The sequence below is a fragment of the Elgaria multicarinata genome, chromosome 21 (assembly GCF_023053635.1).
Source record: "Elgaria multicarinata webbii isolate HBS135686 ecotype San Diego chromosome 21, rElgMul1.1.pri, whole genome shotgun sequence".
Taxonomy (NCBI): Eukaryota; Metazoa; Chordata; class Lepidosauria; order Squamata; family Anguidae; genus Elgaria; species Elgaria multicarinata.
The window spans coordinates 12,741,785-12,758,764 of record NC_086191.1 but is presented as its reverse complement, the minus strand read 5'-3'; the positions used below and the strand labels follow the sequence as shown (position 1 = coordinate 12,758,764).

The 16,980-nt window shown below is 52.0% G+C and overlaps 1 protein-coding gene across 1 annotated transcript in view; it reads right to left on the bottom strand.

Annotated features, from left to right (window-relative positions):
* RTN3 (reticulon 3) overlaps positions 1-16,980 on the bottom strand; it is a 39,075-nt gene that overhangs the window by 6,807 nt on the left and 15,288 nt on the right. Inside the window, exons 3-4 of the mRNA XM_063146287.1 lie at positions 7,856-9,829; positions 748-955 (exon numbers count right to left, since the gene is read on the bottom strand). Coding sequence (XP_063002357.1) covers positions 748-955; positions 7,856-9,829 — 2,182 coding nt within the window. The remainder of the gene's footprint in view (positions 1-747; positions 956-7,855; positions 9,830-16,980) is intronic.

Sequence of the window (16,980 nt, the reverse complement as noted above, 5' to 3'; positions counted from 1 at the left end):
CAGAATCATAGAATAGCAGAGTTGGAAGGGGCCCTCAAGGCCATCGAGTCCAACCCCCTGCTCAAGGCAGGAATCCACCCTAAAGCATCCCTGACAGATGGTTGTCCAGCTGCCTCTTGAAGGCCTCTAGTGTGGGAGAGCCCACCACCTCCTTAGGTAACCGGTTCCATTGTCATACTGCTCTAACAGTCAGGAGGTTTTTCCTGATGTCCAGCCGGAATCTGGCTTCCTTTAACTTGAGCCCGTTATTCCGTGTCCTGCACTCTGGGAGGATCGAGAAGAGATCCTGGCCCTCCTCTGTGTGACAACCTTTCAAGTACTTGAAGAGTGCTCTCATGTCTCCCCTCAATCTTCTCTTCTCCAGGCTAAACATGCCCAGTTCTTTCAGTCTCTCTTCACAGGGCTTTGTTTCCAGACCCCTGATCATCCTGGTTGACCTCCTCTAAACGCTCTCCAGCTTGTCTGCGTCCTTCTTGAATTGTGGAGCCCAGAACTGGACGCAATACTCTAGATGAGGCCTGACCAGGGCCGAATAGAGAGGAACCAGTACCTCACATGATTTGGAAGCTCTACTTCTATTAATGCAGCCCCAAATAGCATTGGCCTTTCTTGCAGCCCTATCGCACTGTGGGCTCCTATTCAGCGCACATCGCTGCTGTTCACTGCTCCGAAATCTCGGGCGTGGAGCGCTAGGTGGATAACTGTAAATAAAATTAAAATAAACCACAAACAAAACGCGCCCCTCACTTGAACGGGTGCCCGTCTTCGGATTTCTGCACGGCCTGGATGACCGACTTGTAGACCCGGAAGCTGATGGTGACCGAGAGCAGCGCCAGGATGAGGTACGAGACGACGCTGATGACGCTGAAGGCCGCCAGGGAGAGCAGCAAGATGAGTGTGGTGCTGAAGACCACGCCCGTCTTCTTCACGTCCCGCCAGAAGATCAGATCGTGCACTGCCGGGGGAGAAGGGAAACAAAGTAAAGCTACCCAATTTGGCTTCCACCGGCTTTTTTTTTTTTTAAAAAAAATCTTGTACACCATTTAAAATTATGCCCGGCTTCGTGAGTATAAAAACTGCCTGGTTTCTCATTACTTGAGGATACCTGAGAACACGCTGCCTTCTCCCCTACCAACCTGCCCGGTCACTGAGGCCGTCCGAGGGCCTGCTCCTGGTAGTCCCACATAGATCCATCCTCCGACTGGAGTCCACCAGGGGAAGAGCCTTCAGCGTGGTGGCCCCCCTCCTGCGGAACTCCCTGCCTCTGGAGGTCAACCTTGTACTCCTTTCGGCGCCTCCTGAAAACACCATTCTTCCAGGAAGCCTTCCCTTAATGTCCACCCAGGAGTCGCTGCGTTTGTTTCTTTTAAAATCTCCTTTAAGTGTTTTGTTCTGATTTTATTTTCATTTTATCTTGTACACCGCTCCGAAATTTTCAACGGGGAGTGGTGTATAAATATGGTAAATAAATAACAATAAATAAATAATTACTTCTGGTTTCCATCTACCAAGGCACCTGTGTGTTTCACCTAAGGATGGAGATGGGATTTATATTTAAGATCAGCCATGGTTTGTCTGTTTCTTCTTCCCAGTATCCCTTGGGAGGGTCCCAGAGGCAGCCAGAAGCCATCTCTGCACTTGGGCACAGGGATCCCGCCCCGTCCTCCATCAGCTGGTCACCCCCTCCTCAGTCCCTTTTTTGCTTTGCTTGATCATAGAATAGCAGAGTTGGAAGGGGCCTACAAGGCCATCGAGTCCAACCCCCTGCTCAATGCAGGAATCCACCCTAAAGCATCCCTGACAGATGCTTGCCCAGCTGCCTCTTGAAGGCCTCTAGTGTGGGAGAGGCCACAACCTCCCTAGGTCACTGGTTCCATTGTCGTACTGCTCTGATGAAGAGTCCTGGAGAACCAGAAACCTTGCAAAGCATTTTGTGACATCTGAGCTCACCTAGTAAACGTCGTTTGGGATGGGTGGGCAACGGAGCCTGCAGTCCGCCCCCGCTTGCCTCTCTTGTTTTCCCCAGGAAAGAAAAAGGGGACGAAAAGTCATGGCTTGCCACTGAAATTCAGCGACAAACAGCTAAGGGGATTAGAACCCAACTTCACCCCTCTGTTTTTGCTGCTGTGGTGGGCTTGTGTGTGTGCGTGTGAATCCGCCCGCCCAGGCTGCCCACCACTGTATTAACAACGATACGGATTTAAGATATCTCGAGCCAATGCGGCGACCTTCGCTTTTTGCACCTTGCCACTGTTAACGTCCCCAGGGGCTGGCGACCACACTGAGATGCCAGCACAGAATGCATTCGTTGCAATAAGGATTCCAGTCCAGAAATTAGGCGCCATCGCTGTGGGAGCAAAACACAGCCCCTTTTTTCCGGGATGCACTAGGTTTGATGCAGGCAACGGCCTGCGTCCAAGAAGGTGGAGGTGTTTCTCCTCCCACGCCCTCCACCGGTCCGTACGGTTCTGGCCTGCAGTATCAACCAGCCACCTCGATCCAGAGGGCACGGTGGCCCCAACCCGGGATGGAGAAGCCCAGCTGCTGGATTCGCCGCCTGCCGCAACGGCGGTCGATTCTCCCGGCGGGCACACGAGGGAGGGCTGAGGCAGAAGGGCTTGGGGGAAGAGAAGCCGGGCTACAAGCCAGCGTCTTCCCCGATCGCCTGGCTCCAGGCCACGCCGCTGAGCTCAAGAGGAAAGCTTGGGTTTCAGTCTACGCCGGAGACAGACAGCGAGAGCGGATAAAAGGAGGTGGGATGGCTCTGTGGCATAACCTGGTGTGTGTGTGTGTGTTCTAAAAAGCTCCATGCTGTTGTAGGGAGGGTGCACAAACTAATTCTTTTGAGGAAGGAGCTAACGCAAGCCTTCTGGGTCCCCAAAAGGGGTTTTTGCGCCGCAGACTCTGACGGATCGAAAGAGAGATGGGAACCGCTTAAAAACGGAACCCTTTATTATTTGGGGGGTGGGTTGGCGAGGGAGAGGGAGGCTGGCAGCGGGCCTCCTAGCAAAAGCTCCCTCCACAGCAAAGGCTCGGCCAAGGCCCCCCCCCGCCCCACTCCCAAATCTCCACCATGCGATAGCTGTCAAAGCAGCCAGGAGTGGGAGGCTGTGGGACTGGGAGAGCACAAAGGAACAGGTCACGGGTGCTCGTCCGAGGCGAGGGCAAAGGAATGAAACAAAAATTTAAAAAGGGAGGGGGGGGAAGCTGGAGATGATGGTTACTGGAGCATCAACAACATCTTGGTTGCCTTCTCTGCCAAGGCGTCAGGGGGAAATGCGTCAGGGGTGATGGCTGAGCGCTCAGCGCCCAACAAGGCAGGGAAGAAGAAAAACCCGCGTCAGCAGCGGCTCCGTTTCACCGCTCTCTCGCTCGCGTCTACCGGGAAGCCTTCAGCTGGCTGCTCCACACGTTTTCATGAGCTCGTGGCGATCCGAGGCGTAGAGCCAAACGAGGCCTGCTTGTATTTCGGCGTCTTCGGGACCTCGGCTCCCGCCAAGAAAAGAAAAGGAAGCAAAAAGCCGCTAGTCCTCATGGGTCTCATGAGGCAAAGTGTTGAGATGTGGGGGAACTTGGACGTCTGTGGCGGGGAAGATACAGCCTGAGAAAGGCTTGAAAGAAGGCACACCTGGTGCGTGCATGCGTGCGTGCATTCACTTGCTCCTCTTAGCTCCCTTTCTCGCCCCTCCGCTTCACGACAAGGAGGACGATGCCGTCAAGGGCATGAAATGAAATGGGTTAAGGAAGAACACGCTCCCCCCCCCCCCCGGCCCACCATTCTGGTGTCCATGGATTGCAACAGTCCAGAATTGATGGATTGCAACAGTCCGAAAAACCTGGCTGAGGTTCTGTGAACAGGAGCTTGCGGCCAAAAAAACCCCTACAGGCAATGGGGAACCCTCCCTGTTTTGAATGAGGTCTCCGTCAGGGCTTGCAGAAGGCAGGACAGAGACCTGGCAGAAAGAAATACACACCCACACACCAAGGACGCTCTGTGTCGGATGGGAGTCGCCTGGGGGTTCAGAGGCACCCCAGAATGGATCCCCACTTGGGCAAGTATGAAAACACGGACCTGCCTTAAGCCAAGGCAGACTGGCCCACGTGGGCTGGGAGTGCGCCCTTCTGACAGGCCGGGACGCTCCAAAGCCGTGGGCACAGAAGCCTCCTCCCTAGCCCTGCTAGTCAAGATACTTTGCCCCGGAGGCTACGGACGTGGGGTGGCAGCCTCTTCTCTCCAGCGGAGTTCAGGCTCCTCCTCCAAAACTACGGACCGAAATCGGGGCTAGGCACGCGGCCCCGCAGCCCCTCCCGAAATCCAAGCAGCGCCTGAGCCTGCACAGAAGAGGCATTTAAAAACCAACACAAGACCCGCTCTGTTTGGGCACAGGAGGGCCGCTCCCTCCTGATGGGAGATGGGCGACCGGGCAGCACGCCAAAGATAAAAGTTTGTTAAAAAAAAAAAAGCGCTTTTCAGGCTGATTGCTCCTTGACCCACGGAGGGAAAACAAAACGGGCTTGCCTCTCATTAAACCCCCCTCCTTCCCGACCCCGCCTTTAGCTTGCAGTTTGGCTTTAAAACAAAAGAGACGAATCCCCAAAGTCATTTCTGCCCCTGGCAAGTGGAACAGAAGGGACGCCAAGAATCTCTCGGTTGTGTTTGCCCAGAGAGTGCTGGTGAACAAAGGCGAACAGAGCAGCCTCCCCGGGGGCGGCTGGGCAGGAATACAAAACACACTCCCCAGGGTTGTCGCAGGCCTGGCTGACGTTGCGGGCTGCTTCCCTCCCTTCTCCTGCCTCGGACGGGGGGCCTTTTGCACCGCCAACTTCCTCCCCGAGGAGAGCGCGTCTTTTCAAACAGGGAGAGAAAGGGCCGCTTTTCCCACACGGCCCAGACTTCGCTGGAAGTAAGTAAACTCAGCGACGTGCAGAGTTTTAGATTGTATCCTCCATGGGGCAGAGACCTGTCTTTTTGTGATTACTACCCTGGAACGCCACGCCCGCTGGAAAAAGAAGAGCGGCTGCCGCCTTGCGGCAGGAGTAGAGGAGATTTCAAACTCAGCTTGGCGACTTGTTATCCCCGTAGATTAACCGATGCTTGGCCTGGCCCACGTCAGCTTGGGGGTTCATGTGACGGAATATTCCTATTAAAAATAAATAAATCCCTACATGCAGAAAACTAACACGTCAGAGAGAAGGCTTCGTCCTGATATGCTGGTTTTCTACCTGCAGGGATTATTATTTTTATTTGGAGCAATGCATCACGCGAATTCTCCTTCTCTAAGGGGGCAAAGTCAGGCAAGGAGGCTGTTCCTCAGTGAAAAATGGGGCCAAATGTGGGATCAGCCCTGTAGCATGCCCACCAGCTGCTGCTGAGCACCATCCTGAACATGGAAGCAGAGAGGAAAGGAGGCGCGTGTGAGCTAATCCAGGGCCCTCTCTTCAAGCTCACAAGATTTTCCCCATGCCGAGAAAAGCATGACCCAATTCTCCACTACTTCATCCTTTTCGTCCCAGCTAAATCTCAGCCTGGAATTCCTAGACTCACACAGACTCTGAACAACTTTCTCGCCCTCTTCCAAAGCCCACAGCTAGCAAAGCCACGCTCAAAGGAAAGGCGGTGACACAGCGCCAGATCCTTCCTCAAGCCGTCATAGAGAAGCTAGACTCTCTCACTAGATCCGGCTGGATTTAGGGCGACTTTGCGCACAACGTTTTTCTTAACACAGACCATCGGGAAAACGGCGTAGGTTGTCACACGCCGAAGTCACAGGGAGCGTTAACGCCCAATGAACTGGCGAAAGCCAACACCGGCTTCCCAATCTACATCCGTGGGGCAAAATTTACATGCCAGCTTCATGCAACAACCGGAGGCTTTTCCGTACACCGGGATTATAATAGAATTTTATGCCGTTCTTTCAGTCTGCAAAGTCCTGCCTTAATCTTGTTGTAATAATTACAACAGCCCTATAAGATATAGTAGTGTTATCTCCCTATTTTGAAGACCGAGCAACATCCGGCAGCAATTTGGAGCAAATTGCGCTATTTACGCAAATTTATTTGCGCAAATAAAGCAACATGAAAAATCCGCTGCCGGTTGTGTGCGTGTGTGTGTGTGGGGGGGGGCCCTGCAACTGGGTGAAAACTTGCTGAGCTCCACCCCTGAAACGGATTCCTCCGAAATCCCGATTTATAATCCTGTTTGTTTTGTTTTATTGATAGGGTTAATATTTGGAAGCACCCTTGAGTCTGAAGGCGGAGATGTAAGTGTCTAAATAGGAAGGATTGGGATACGAATGAGATTTTTTTTAAAAAAAAAAATGGATGCAGAAGTTAACTGGGTAGCAGATGTTAGATAATAGTTAAGAAGGCTGCAATGTGCGGTTTCATCAATTACATGCATGTCGGAAGGTGCACCCAATCCAACTGGACACCAAATTCTCTTACGGCGCTGCCTTGCTGCAGCACGTGGGTATCGTCCCCGAACACGGAGGATACGCTGTTCTTCTTTAGAACGCTTGCTTTCCCTCATATGCAAATACTTGGAGATTTAATTTATTGCCTACCCTGTTTCCCCGAAAGTAAGACATCCCCCGAAAATAAGACCTACTTCCAGTTTTGCCTCTCGCTGTAATATAAGGCATCCCCCCCCCCGAAAATAAGACCTTTTTTTTGGTTCAACAATAAATGTGTACCGTATTCTTCTTCATGGAAAAATAAGACATCCCCTGAAAATAAGACCTAGCACATCTTTGGGAGCAAAAATTAATATAATACACTGTCTAATTTTCGGGGAAACAGGGTAACACTCCTAGGACTCATCCCAACTCCTTGGCAGTGAAGCCAACAGAAGGCCACGAGAAAGAAAGATGGGAAAAGGTTATGTTTTTTATAATGCGGCAAGCGCTAAGAAGGGCTGGACATCTTTCCGCCGTGCTTATTTCTAACACCCCCTCTGCCCCACTCCGGATATCCCTGGGCCTATATTTGTTCGGGGTGTTTTGCTCTTGAGAAATACTGAGCAGGGCGATTAACGACGTGTGATCAGAAGAGGGCACGGCTGGCGTGAAGCTGACAGTGCCTATGAGGGGGGTCCCCAGCTGCCCCCGCCCCCACGAAAATAAAATACAACGTCCCATTTGCTCCTGCCTTTTTTTGCATCTTTGGCAGTAAACGATCCCTGGAAGGGCATAGAATCATAGAATAGAGTTGGAAGGGGTCTTTAAGGCCATCAAGTCCAGCCCCCTGCTCAGTGCAGGAATCCACCCTAAAGCATCCCTGACAGATGGTTGTCCAGCTGCCTCTTGAAGGCCTCTAGTGTGAGAGAGCCCACCACCTCCCTAGGTAACTGGTTCCATTGTCATACTGCTCTAACAGTCCGGAAGTTTTTCCTGATGTCCAGCCGGAATCGGGCTTCCTGTCACTTGAGCCCGTTATTCCGTGTCCTGCACTCTGGGAGGATCGAGAAGAGATCCTGGTGTAGGAAGCCAATTCCATAAGGGTTCTCCACACCCTACCTACTACCTTTGGACAGGGACAGTGTCAAATCTTGAGTTAAGCAGAGGCTGCGAGGTACTGAGCTACACAGGGCCCTCTCTCCCCTAGTTTTCTGGGCCTGCCGGACTCCTTATCTTGTCTCACTTACACTTGCTGTTAATGCCTAAATCTAGGAAAGCATTCCCTTGGGCCTGCCGTACCGTTTCTCCCTCTAAACTCTTAAACGGGAGGTGCTCCAAAACAGCGGTAAATGAGAAACGCTGCTCTTGTAACTTGGAAGCGGAGCCCAGCTACGCACGGGCCGTTCAGCTCTTTGGAGGGATGCACGCATGGTACAAGCAGCAACAAAGGGTACGTTTACCTGAGAATTTAGCCAGCAATTTTGTAAGGGCGTGCGGTACAGGAGGAAGGGCAGGGGGGGACTTATGGGGCGCCCCGTGCAGGGCGGCAGGGGCGGGAGCCAACTTCACATCCACAGCCTGCTCGAGACAGAGGGGTCTCTTCTCCAAGGCGGACATCGGCGGCATCTCGGCGGACTTCCCGGGAGGGGAGGCCTTGCCTGGGGTAGTAGGCGACTGCCTCTCCTGCTCGGTCTTCCACCCGACTTCTTTGAGGGCCTTGATGGTGAGGTGCTCTTGCTCAAAGTCTTGCGCCGACTTGGGGGGCGGCGGGGCCGCCACCTCGGATCGCGCCGCCTTGAGCTCGGCCTCCGAGAAGGTTTCGACGGCGTCTTCCGGAGACTCGCTGGGTTTGGATTTCAAGCACTCCTTCATGAAGTCCATAAAACTCTCGCCGTCGAGAGTGCCTGGGCACGCGGCCTCTTTTACCCCGCCCAAGGGGGGAGAAGGGGAGGAAACAAAGAGGCCTTCTGCCTCGGGCCATTCCTCAAGCATGCCCCGTCCGCAAGCGCCCAACGCCGGCCCTGCTTGAGCAGGCGGGTATGAATCGGACCATTTGGGGGGTTGAGGTGCACCAAGCGGGCTGCCCCCAAGCGCATCGGCCTTGGCCTGGATTGATTCGAAGTCATCCACAGAGGCCCAATTGCATTCTAGGGTCCCGGGAGGAATTCTACCTCCTTGGAAGAGTTTGTGCGGCTGGCCCGATGCCACTTCATGAGCTAGATGTTCAAACTCTGTTTGGATGGGGCCCGCAGGCGCTGCCCTGCTGCTCTCTGCAGCCTTCTCGCTTTGGAAGGTGGGATCTGCCGGAGCGTCCTCTATGACGGTGTCGTCGGACTCCCCGGAGCTATCGGCGTCAGTTATTTCAGGCAGGATGGGATTCGGCCAACGGTTGTCGGCCTCAAGCTCTGCTGCATCAGCGGTTTTCGCAACGGCCACATCTCGACCGGCCGCGGCCCGTCGCTCTTCCGCCTCTGAAGACGGCTTGCCTTTTTGGTGGAGGCTGATCGTGAGCGGCTGGTGAGGGGCGGAAGCTTTGCCCAACTCCACCCGACCAACCGCTGGCCCAACGGCGACGCGGTCGGTATCTTTGGCGGGGGAGGTCGAGAGACCCGAGCCGTCGTCCGCGTCCGGCGAGCCGTCGTCCGCATCCGGCGAGCCGTCGAGGTCCTTGGGGATCAAATCCCAGTTAAGCAGCTCGCTGGTGAAGCTGTGCATCTCGCGGACGCATTTGGAGACCTCTTCGAGCGCGGCGGTGGTGCCGGACGACTGGCGCGAGAGGCCCTGCCCTGGCGGGACCCTGCTCCCTCCACGCGGCTTCACCCGGAACTCGCACACGCTGTCCTCCGGAATGTCCGTCAGCAGCTCCCTTTCCCCGTGTAGGACCCAATTGCTGCTGATGTCGCCGCCGTTGCTCCCGAGGACGTCTCTGAATTCCTTGTCGAATTCCAGCTTGTCAGCGATGACCTCAAACGGAGATTCGGGAGAATCTTTCTCTGCCACGGACTCCCCAGCGACCACGGGGGACGTTGAAGGACGTGAAGCGGCGACTCGGGCTGGAGGTTGCTCAGCTTCATTTTTCGGGTGGGTCAGCGAAGCGAACTTGGGCTCTCCACCCGTGGCTGGTCCTTTGAGCTGGTCAGAGCCGCTCAGCTCAGCCTTACAGTCTACGGAAACATCTTCCTGGGAGTCAATATGCCCCGGGAAACTAGCCTGCACGGCTGGGCCGTAGCTGTGGACTCTGGATCCGATAGAGAATGAGGATTTCTCCAGGACGGAGCTTCCTACTGAGGCTGCCTCCATTTTCAAACCTTGACTGGTCCCACGGTTCTGCGTTTGGCCCTTGGGGAATCCTTTCCCCGCATTTGAGAGTGTAGCCTTGCCATTGGTTTCCCTCTGGTTTCCTGAATGTGTTAAATAAGCATCTTGACCTCCAGCTGATGAAGAGAAGAGAAGGGGCGGAGGAGTTTCAACCTTGGTCGCCCAACTGCCGGCCCCGGGCTGGAAAATCCGCCAGCCCTCCGTAGAGTCCGGTTTCAGTTTTAAGGGAGAAATGCACACAGCAGCAGTTACGGTTTTCACAGTCAAGCAGGCAACATGCTCTTAGAACGGGGGGGGGGGGGGTTAACAAGGACACCGAAACACTAGCCTCGGCAAACATGCGTGAGGGACCGTCGCCCCAAATACAGAGGCTTCACAAAGAAGACATTTCACAGGGAAGCTAGAATCCACGGGGACGTAAAGCCACTGACAGCCAGTTTCATAGCAGGTGAAGAAGAGCTTAGGACAGCAAAATAATAATAATAATATGTGCGCAAATGATCACAGGCATGCTGAGTGGGTGAACGGAAGCAACCCAAATTGGTGCACGTAAACGCCTCTTGAGTGTCACAAAGTGCTAACGGACGCTTACAGGGTGGCAAGGCCGCGGTACGACTGCATTTCATTACTTGATTTCGTATTGGTATTACTTAAATCGTTATTTACTGCGCACCGCCCCGTTACCCGTAAGGATGAAGGACCGCTTGTGACGGCTTTTAATAAACAAGCACGCTGAAACGTCACCAAAGTTGGAAGGGTCGTCCCTCACACCCACCCCCCAAGCAAGCCCACAGCATCAGGAAATTCTGAAGCTCCACAAAGATTTTTTTTAAAATTATTATTACCAGGGTTTGAAGCGGCCTGTTGGGGCTTGCAAAGTTCCTATGGCACAGAGCAATACTGTCCCTCCGGCTCCAATCCCACAAGATGGGCGACCAGGTGAACTGGGGAGGTCTGTAGCCCAGGAGTCGAACACAGGATTTGTACACAGAAGTACAATCTCAAGGTCAGACAAAGAAATTTGTCTTACAAATTTCCAGCTGGACATCAGGAAAAACTTCCTGACTGTTAGAGCAGTACAACAATAGAATCAGTGACCTAGGGAGGTTGTGGGCTCTCCCACGCTAGAGGCCTTCAAGAGGCAGCTGGACAACCCTCTGTCAGGGATGCTTTAGGGTGGATTCCTGCACTGAGCAGGGGGTTGGACTTGATGGCCTTGTAGGCCCCTTCCAATTCTATTCTATGATTCTATGAAAACCCATCTGAAAGCCAAGAAAGTTGCTGCCACAGTGGAAAATACTGGGTCAACCGTCCAACCATATGAAAGGAAACTTCCTAAACAGCTTCCGATGGATGCCGTGTGGTTCTGCTTTACCAAGGCTACAAAGCACCCAAGCCAAGAAGAAAAAAAATTCTACCCAACAGTTCCTAAAATTAGAAGCGACCTGGACTGCATCCACGATGTGGAGGGATTTGGGGAACCACTCCGCGCATGTGGGGCAGCGGTTGCGAAAGACGCAGGAGGGGTGGATCAGCGCCCCCAGGGCGTCAGCCCACACATTAAAACAGAGCGGAGCGTCAGTTGCGCCACATTCCCTGGCGCGTAAGCCATGGGAAAACAGGCGTGGAACTGTGGCGGCGCACCAGGGCGATGGTACAGCCAGAGGGGAGCATCCCCAAAGGCGCTTTGGCAGGACTGCATTCCCAGCGAAGCGTTGGGACTCTACCGCAGTACAGGATCGTGAGATAAAAAAGGCTGTTGAGAGATGTCCTCATCGCTACGGCTCGTCTCTGTCTTCGTGAGCCGTCTATCTCAAACCACAGGGAGTAGGTGACCGGTGAGAACGGCCAACGTTCTTCCTGAAATGTATACTGAAGCTGTTCTAGGGAAGCTTGGGGCGTCTTCGCATGAGGACCCCAATTGAGCTTGGGTCAACAAGGCTCGCTGACACCCCGGAAACACAGAAAGGGTCCTCTCTCCGCTCCAGAAGAGAGATCGTGTTTACAAAGGAGTCAGGATTCCACGTTAAGACTACTCAGGGTCAAGGCGTGCCGAGAAACGCCTGCCGTCAGCCGTGGAGGCCCTGTGCTATGCAACGGTCCCCAAGCTCCCCCCTCCAAATATCACGGGAATGCAGTTTGCTGTGGCAGCTAAGAAACCCTACCCCAAACTCTCAGAGAAAAAGAATGACTAGCCAATGATGTCCGAAGCGTAGCTATACCACGAGCGGGCGTGGAGTATGTGAGGTCCTGGTTCCTCTCTATTCGGCCCTGGTTAGGCCTCATCTAGAGGATTGCGTCCAGTTCTGGGCACCACAATTCAAGAAGGACGCAGACAAGCTGGAGCGTGTTCAGAGGAGGGCAACCAGGATGATCAGGGGTGTGGAAACAAAGCCCTATGAAGAGAGACTGAAAGAACTGGGCAGGTTTAGCCTGGAGAAGAGAAGGCTGAGGGGAGACATGGTAGCACTCTTCAAATACCTAAAAACGTTGTCACACAGAGGAGGGCCAGGAACTCTTCTCAATCACTCTACTCCTTTCGTCGCCACCTGAAGACCTTTTTATTCTCTCAGTATTTTAACACTTAATTTTAACTTAAATTTAAATTTTACTGTTCTAACTCTGTATTTTAATCTTTTACCAATTTTGCTGCATGGTTTTTATCCTGGTTGTGCTTTTTATACTGTATTTTGTATTTGCGCTTTTAACCTGTTGGCTGTTTTATTATGGTTTTGATTTTTGTGAACCGCCCAGAGAGCTTCGGCTATTGGGCGGTATAAAAATGTAAATAAATAAATAAATAAATAAATATAAATAAAACACAGGCCTCAGCGCCTTCTCCCCGCCGTGGCATCTAAACGCCGATACCGAACGATCTCGGCGGTAAAGCGCATTTTGCAGGCAGGCAGGTTTTCGCTTCAATCCCTCGCACGGCCTTCTCCAACCCGCTGGCCTCCAGATGTATTGACTTCAACTCCCATCATCCAGCTGGCTGGGGGAGGGGATGCTGGGAGCTGTAGTCCCATATGCATCTGGAGGGGCTGTCTGTCTTAGCCTCTCTCTCCTTAAAGACTTGGGGAACAGAGCCAGGAAACACCATTCCTTGTCAATTTCATCACTGCTTGTTATTGACAAGAGCCTATAGAGTAAAATGGGCAATCTTTGGAATAAGGCAGCTTTATATGAAACCTGCAACTGGTAGGAAAGCCTCACAGCACACGTGGCGGAGCAGGAGTTTTGCAGGAAGTCCCGGCACGTCCCATTGAAAACGAGTTGAACAGGGCCAAGAAATGCTTCTTCTGAAAGCCGTGTTGCCCATCGCAGGAGAAGCAAACTTGGCTGTATCTACTGAGGATGCGGACTCAATAAAGGCGTCTTCATACTCTCCCTCTAACCAGAAGCCTCCTGAAGAGTAGAAATATCCCCAGATAGCGCCTTAATCCCGCTTAGAAAAGGAGATCCCGGCAATCCAAAATAACAATCCCGGTGGACGCGGCAGACTCGTTGGGTTAGCAAGGCCCGGCGGAACAACGCATTGATTTATTTATTACATTTATATCCCACCTTTTTTTCCTCCAAGGAACCCAAGGCGGCGTACATAATCCTCCTCCTCCTCTTTATGTTATCCTCAGCACAACAACCTTGTGAGGTGGGTTGGGCTGAGAGTCTGTGACTGGCCCAAAGTCACCCGGTGCGTTTCCATGGCCGAGTGAGGACTCGAACCCAGGATCTCCGACACTCTAGCCACTACTCCACATTTGCACCCCTGAATTTTCTCATCAGTGCTTCTGGCACTGGACCAAAGTACATGTGTCTCTTTACATGTTTATCCACAGATCAACATTTACATGTTTATCCATCTTTACATGTTTATCCACGTAAGCGGAATTTGGATGTCACAGAAAATGGAAGCATTGGGGACATTTCCGGGATTCGTTATCCCCCCCCCAATTTCCCCCGATTTTTTAAAGTAGCGTATAAAAAAGGGATCACCTACCCATTTGAAATCTTTTACATTCCCCCCTCCAAGTAACATTTATTCAATTTATAGTGAATCTTTCCCTGTAGCTTCAATGCCTACCTACATCTCCTCTGATTCTCCCTCTAAATAGGATACCACTGTTTTTAATTGATCTGCTTCATAAAATTTACTTCGCTGTCCCACCCGTCTTGATCTAATCACCTTCGCCTCTGATTTTTTGCAAGTCCAAAATCAAGCCATCCTCTGCACTGGTTAAATCACCTAGCCGTGGTCTCCCCTACCCCAAATCTGACAATTAGGGGTGTTTTCAGCCTAATGCACAATGTGCTTAACACTTAACTTACATGCATCATGAAGTTACGAAATTCACTGCCTAAAGCCAGTGTCTACGGTCACTTCACAAGGTGGTTAGACAAGTCCACGGAGGATAAGCCTTACAGCGGTCAGTAGTCATGACAGCTCAGTGGGACCCCCCTTTCCCACCCCCTCCAAAGGAAAAGAGCAACTTCCTGACTATAAAAGGGGATTAGACAAACTCATGGCTACTACCAATGGCTACTAGCCAAGATGGCTACAGGTAACCAGTGGGGTAGTGAATTTTTTTTGAAGTGCAGGCACTCACCGCGACAGTTCCCATAACCAGGAGTGCCCAAAAATTCGAGCCGCTGTCTTGATCCATATCAACAAACCAGTTTCTAACAGTTCCCATCTCTACTGGGAGCAGGGCTACGGGGTCTTAATTGCTCATTCAAGACCAGGTTGCCCCCCAAATACTGTGCCGTGAACAGGGAGAGCTCAGAAGCATACATTGTTGGTGAGAAGAGTCATCTCCCAATCTTCACTCCAACCAGCTACTGTAAGGATTGCAGCTAAGCCTAAAAAAACCCCCAGAGGTGTGGTGGTAGCAGATGACACCAGCATCCCTAATAAAAAAAAGCCGTGGGGCTGTGTCCCTGCAGGTTACTGGCTATACTACACCACTGTATGTAACCTCCATTTGTTCGGGAACAAGAATGTGATTATCGGTTTCCCATTGGGGCATCTGGCTGGTCACTGTAGAGAGCAGAATTCTGGACCAGACAGACCCTTTAGTCTGACCCAGCAAGGCTCTGATGTAGCATGTAGTGCAGTACCCAACTATCTAACGCGAAGAAAAACCTCTTGCTTCCTTTAGTTCCTGAAAGCACGTTTCTCGCTCTTACCCGTTTCAAGAAAAATAGACCTAGCACGTGGGCAGTAGCGAATTGAAGTGTGCCTTTCAAACAGCGTTCCGCAGAACTGCAAATCGCTAGGTGCTCATCAGGGGTCCCTCAATTAGAAACTCAATGGCGGGTGAACGTCCCCGAAAGAAAGCTTGCGTACCACGGCCAGCGTCCACCGCGATAATACAGCCCCGAGGGAGTGTTTGGCACAATCTAGGATCGGTGGGTGCTACGTGGGCGTACCGAGAAACATGTAATCGTTCCTCAGTGGGCAGATCGATGCAGGGAAAGAGTCCCTGGAGGGCAAGGAACTCGAAAAGCATCGGGTTAAAGGTCTGAAAGCCAGAGAAGATCTGGAAGAGTCAACCCTCTTCACAGAGGCCTTGGGTTCACAACCTCCGTCCGGGCCTCACGACTCCCCTCCCACACTTCCTGATTCACAATAACCATAATTTGTGTTTATGCCCAAAGAGGGGCAGCAGTGGTTGCCATAAACCTCACCCGGCCTGCAAACCAAACCCTGTTCAAACCATGGTTTCTGATTCTGGCTTGGCGGCAAATACCAGTTTGCGGTAGCCGCGGTTTATGGGATTCAGGTGTCACGGCAAACTGGTTATCGTGAACCAGGAAGTAAGAGGGCATGACAGAAAGAAGGCGCACAGAATCTGACCGTGGATGTAGCATCTGAACTGGGTGAGGAATTCAAGTTATGTCCCTGTAACCCTAGCCACCTTATCACTCCTCCTCAGCATCGGAACCTCGACCCAAAACAAGGGAATCCCAATTCTGCCAGGCTAGAATGAGGCTTAATAATAATAAAAAAAGAAGTCTATTCACAGTGACACAATTTCTTTCCATCGAAAGAAGCTGGGATTCTGAGATTCATTTCTTTCCCTGCACTAGCCATACGGCAAATGGCTACGATGTGACTACAAGTGACTACGATGTCCTGCACGGCTCCGTTGCCACCCCACAAAAATCTCCAGCCGGAAGGTATTTGTTGCCTTCCAAATGAAACTCTTCTGGGTTCCATTTTTTTTTAAAAAAAAGCAGCACATGTAAATAGACAAAGGTGAAGCTTAAAAACAGAAAAAAGAAAAGAAAAAGGGAGGAACACAGCGTGCAAAAGCAGCCATAGAGAAATAGCATGTGATAGCCACAGCACCCAGATAGGAAGCTAGCCAGCACTTTGCAGCCAAGCTCGGTCTCACGGCGGACTTTTAAATCGAGGGGGGAAAGTGAGAAGAAAAATGTTTCGTTTTTTTAAAAAAAGGCTGTAACTGGTTTCCCGCGGGCTTGCCCCAAATGTCTTCCTTTGCCGCAACTTCCTATTACAGATGCCCCGAGGGGGATGTCAAAAGGCAAGCATTACGGCTCTTAGCTGACAGTAGTTAAATGGAACCTCCATTTCAGGGGCAGTCTACCTTGTGAACAGAAGGTGCGGGAGGGACGAATAGAAGGGCCTTCATGCTCTGGCGGCAAACTTCTAGCGATGTTTGAAATAGTTTTCTGGATTAGATAGACCTTCGGCCTGTTTGATCAGGGCAATTCTAGCATTCTTACGGTCTTAGCTGACTGAGGTGGCAAACAGCCAACTCTCCTGTTCAGCTCCATGTTGCAGGAGGAGATTCCGTAGCGGCAGCAGGAAAAGCGTCTTTCAGGGCAGCTCCGTCTGGCCTGCCGACGGAGGAACTCTGCTTGAACAGCACCGCACTGACACGACGCTAAACCGAAGTGGGCAGGATGTGGGATTGAGAACCACCACACAACGCATCGCGTCAAGGCAGAAGGATCCAAAATGGATCCTTCGGCGGCTTCTGACTCGAATCCTCAGGAGGACGCACTCGTCAGAAGCTTCTAGGAAGCCACAGCTACAAGGGCTTTCACCAAATAAAAAGCCGCGGGGTTCTCAGCCCTGACACCTCCAGCAGCAAGCTGTTATGGGAAGCACCGTGCAAGATGCCAAAATGGCTGCCATCTTTCAGTGGGACAGTCACAAAGGGGAACTTCGACAGGGTTGCACCCCAATGTTCTCCTAAGCTTCTGAATCTATTTAGCGCCTAAGGGAGAAGTTGCATTCAAA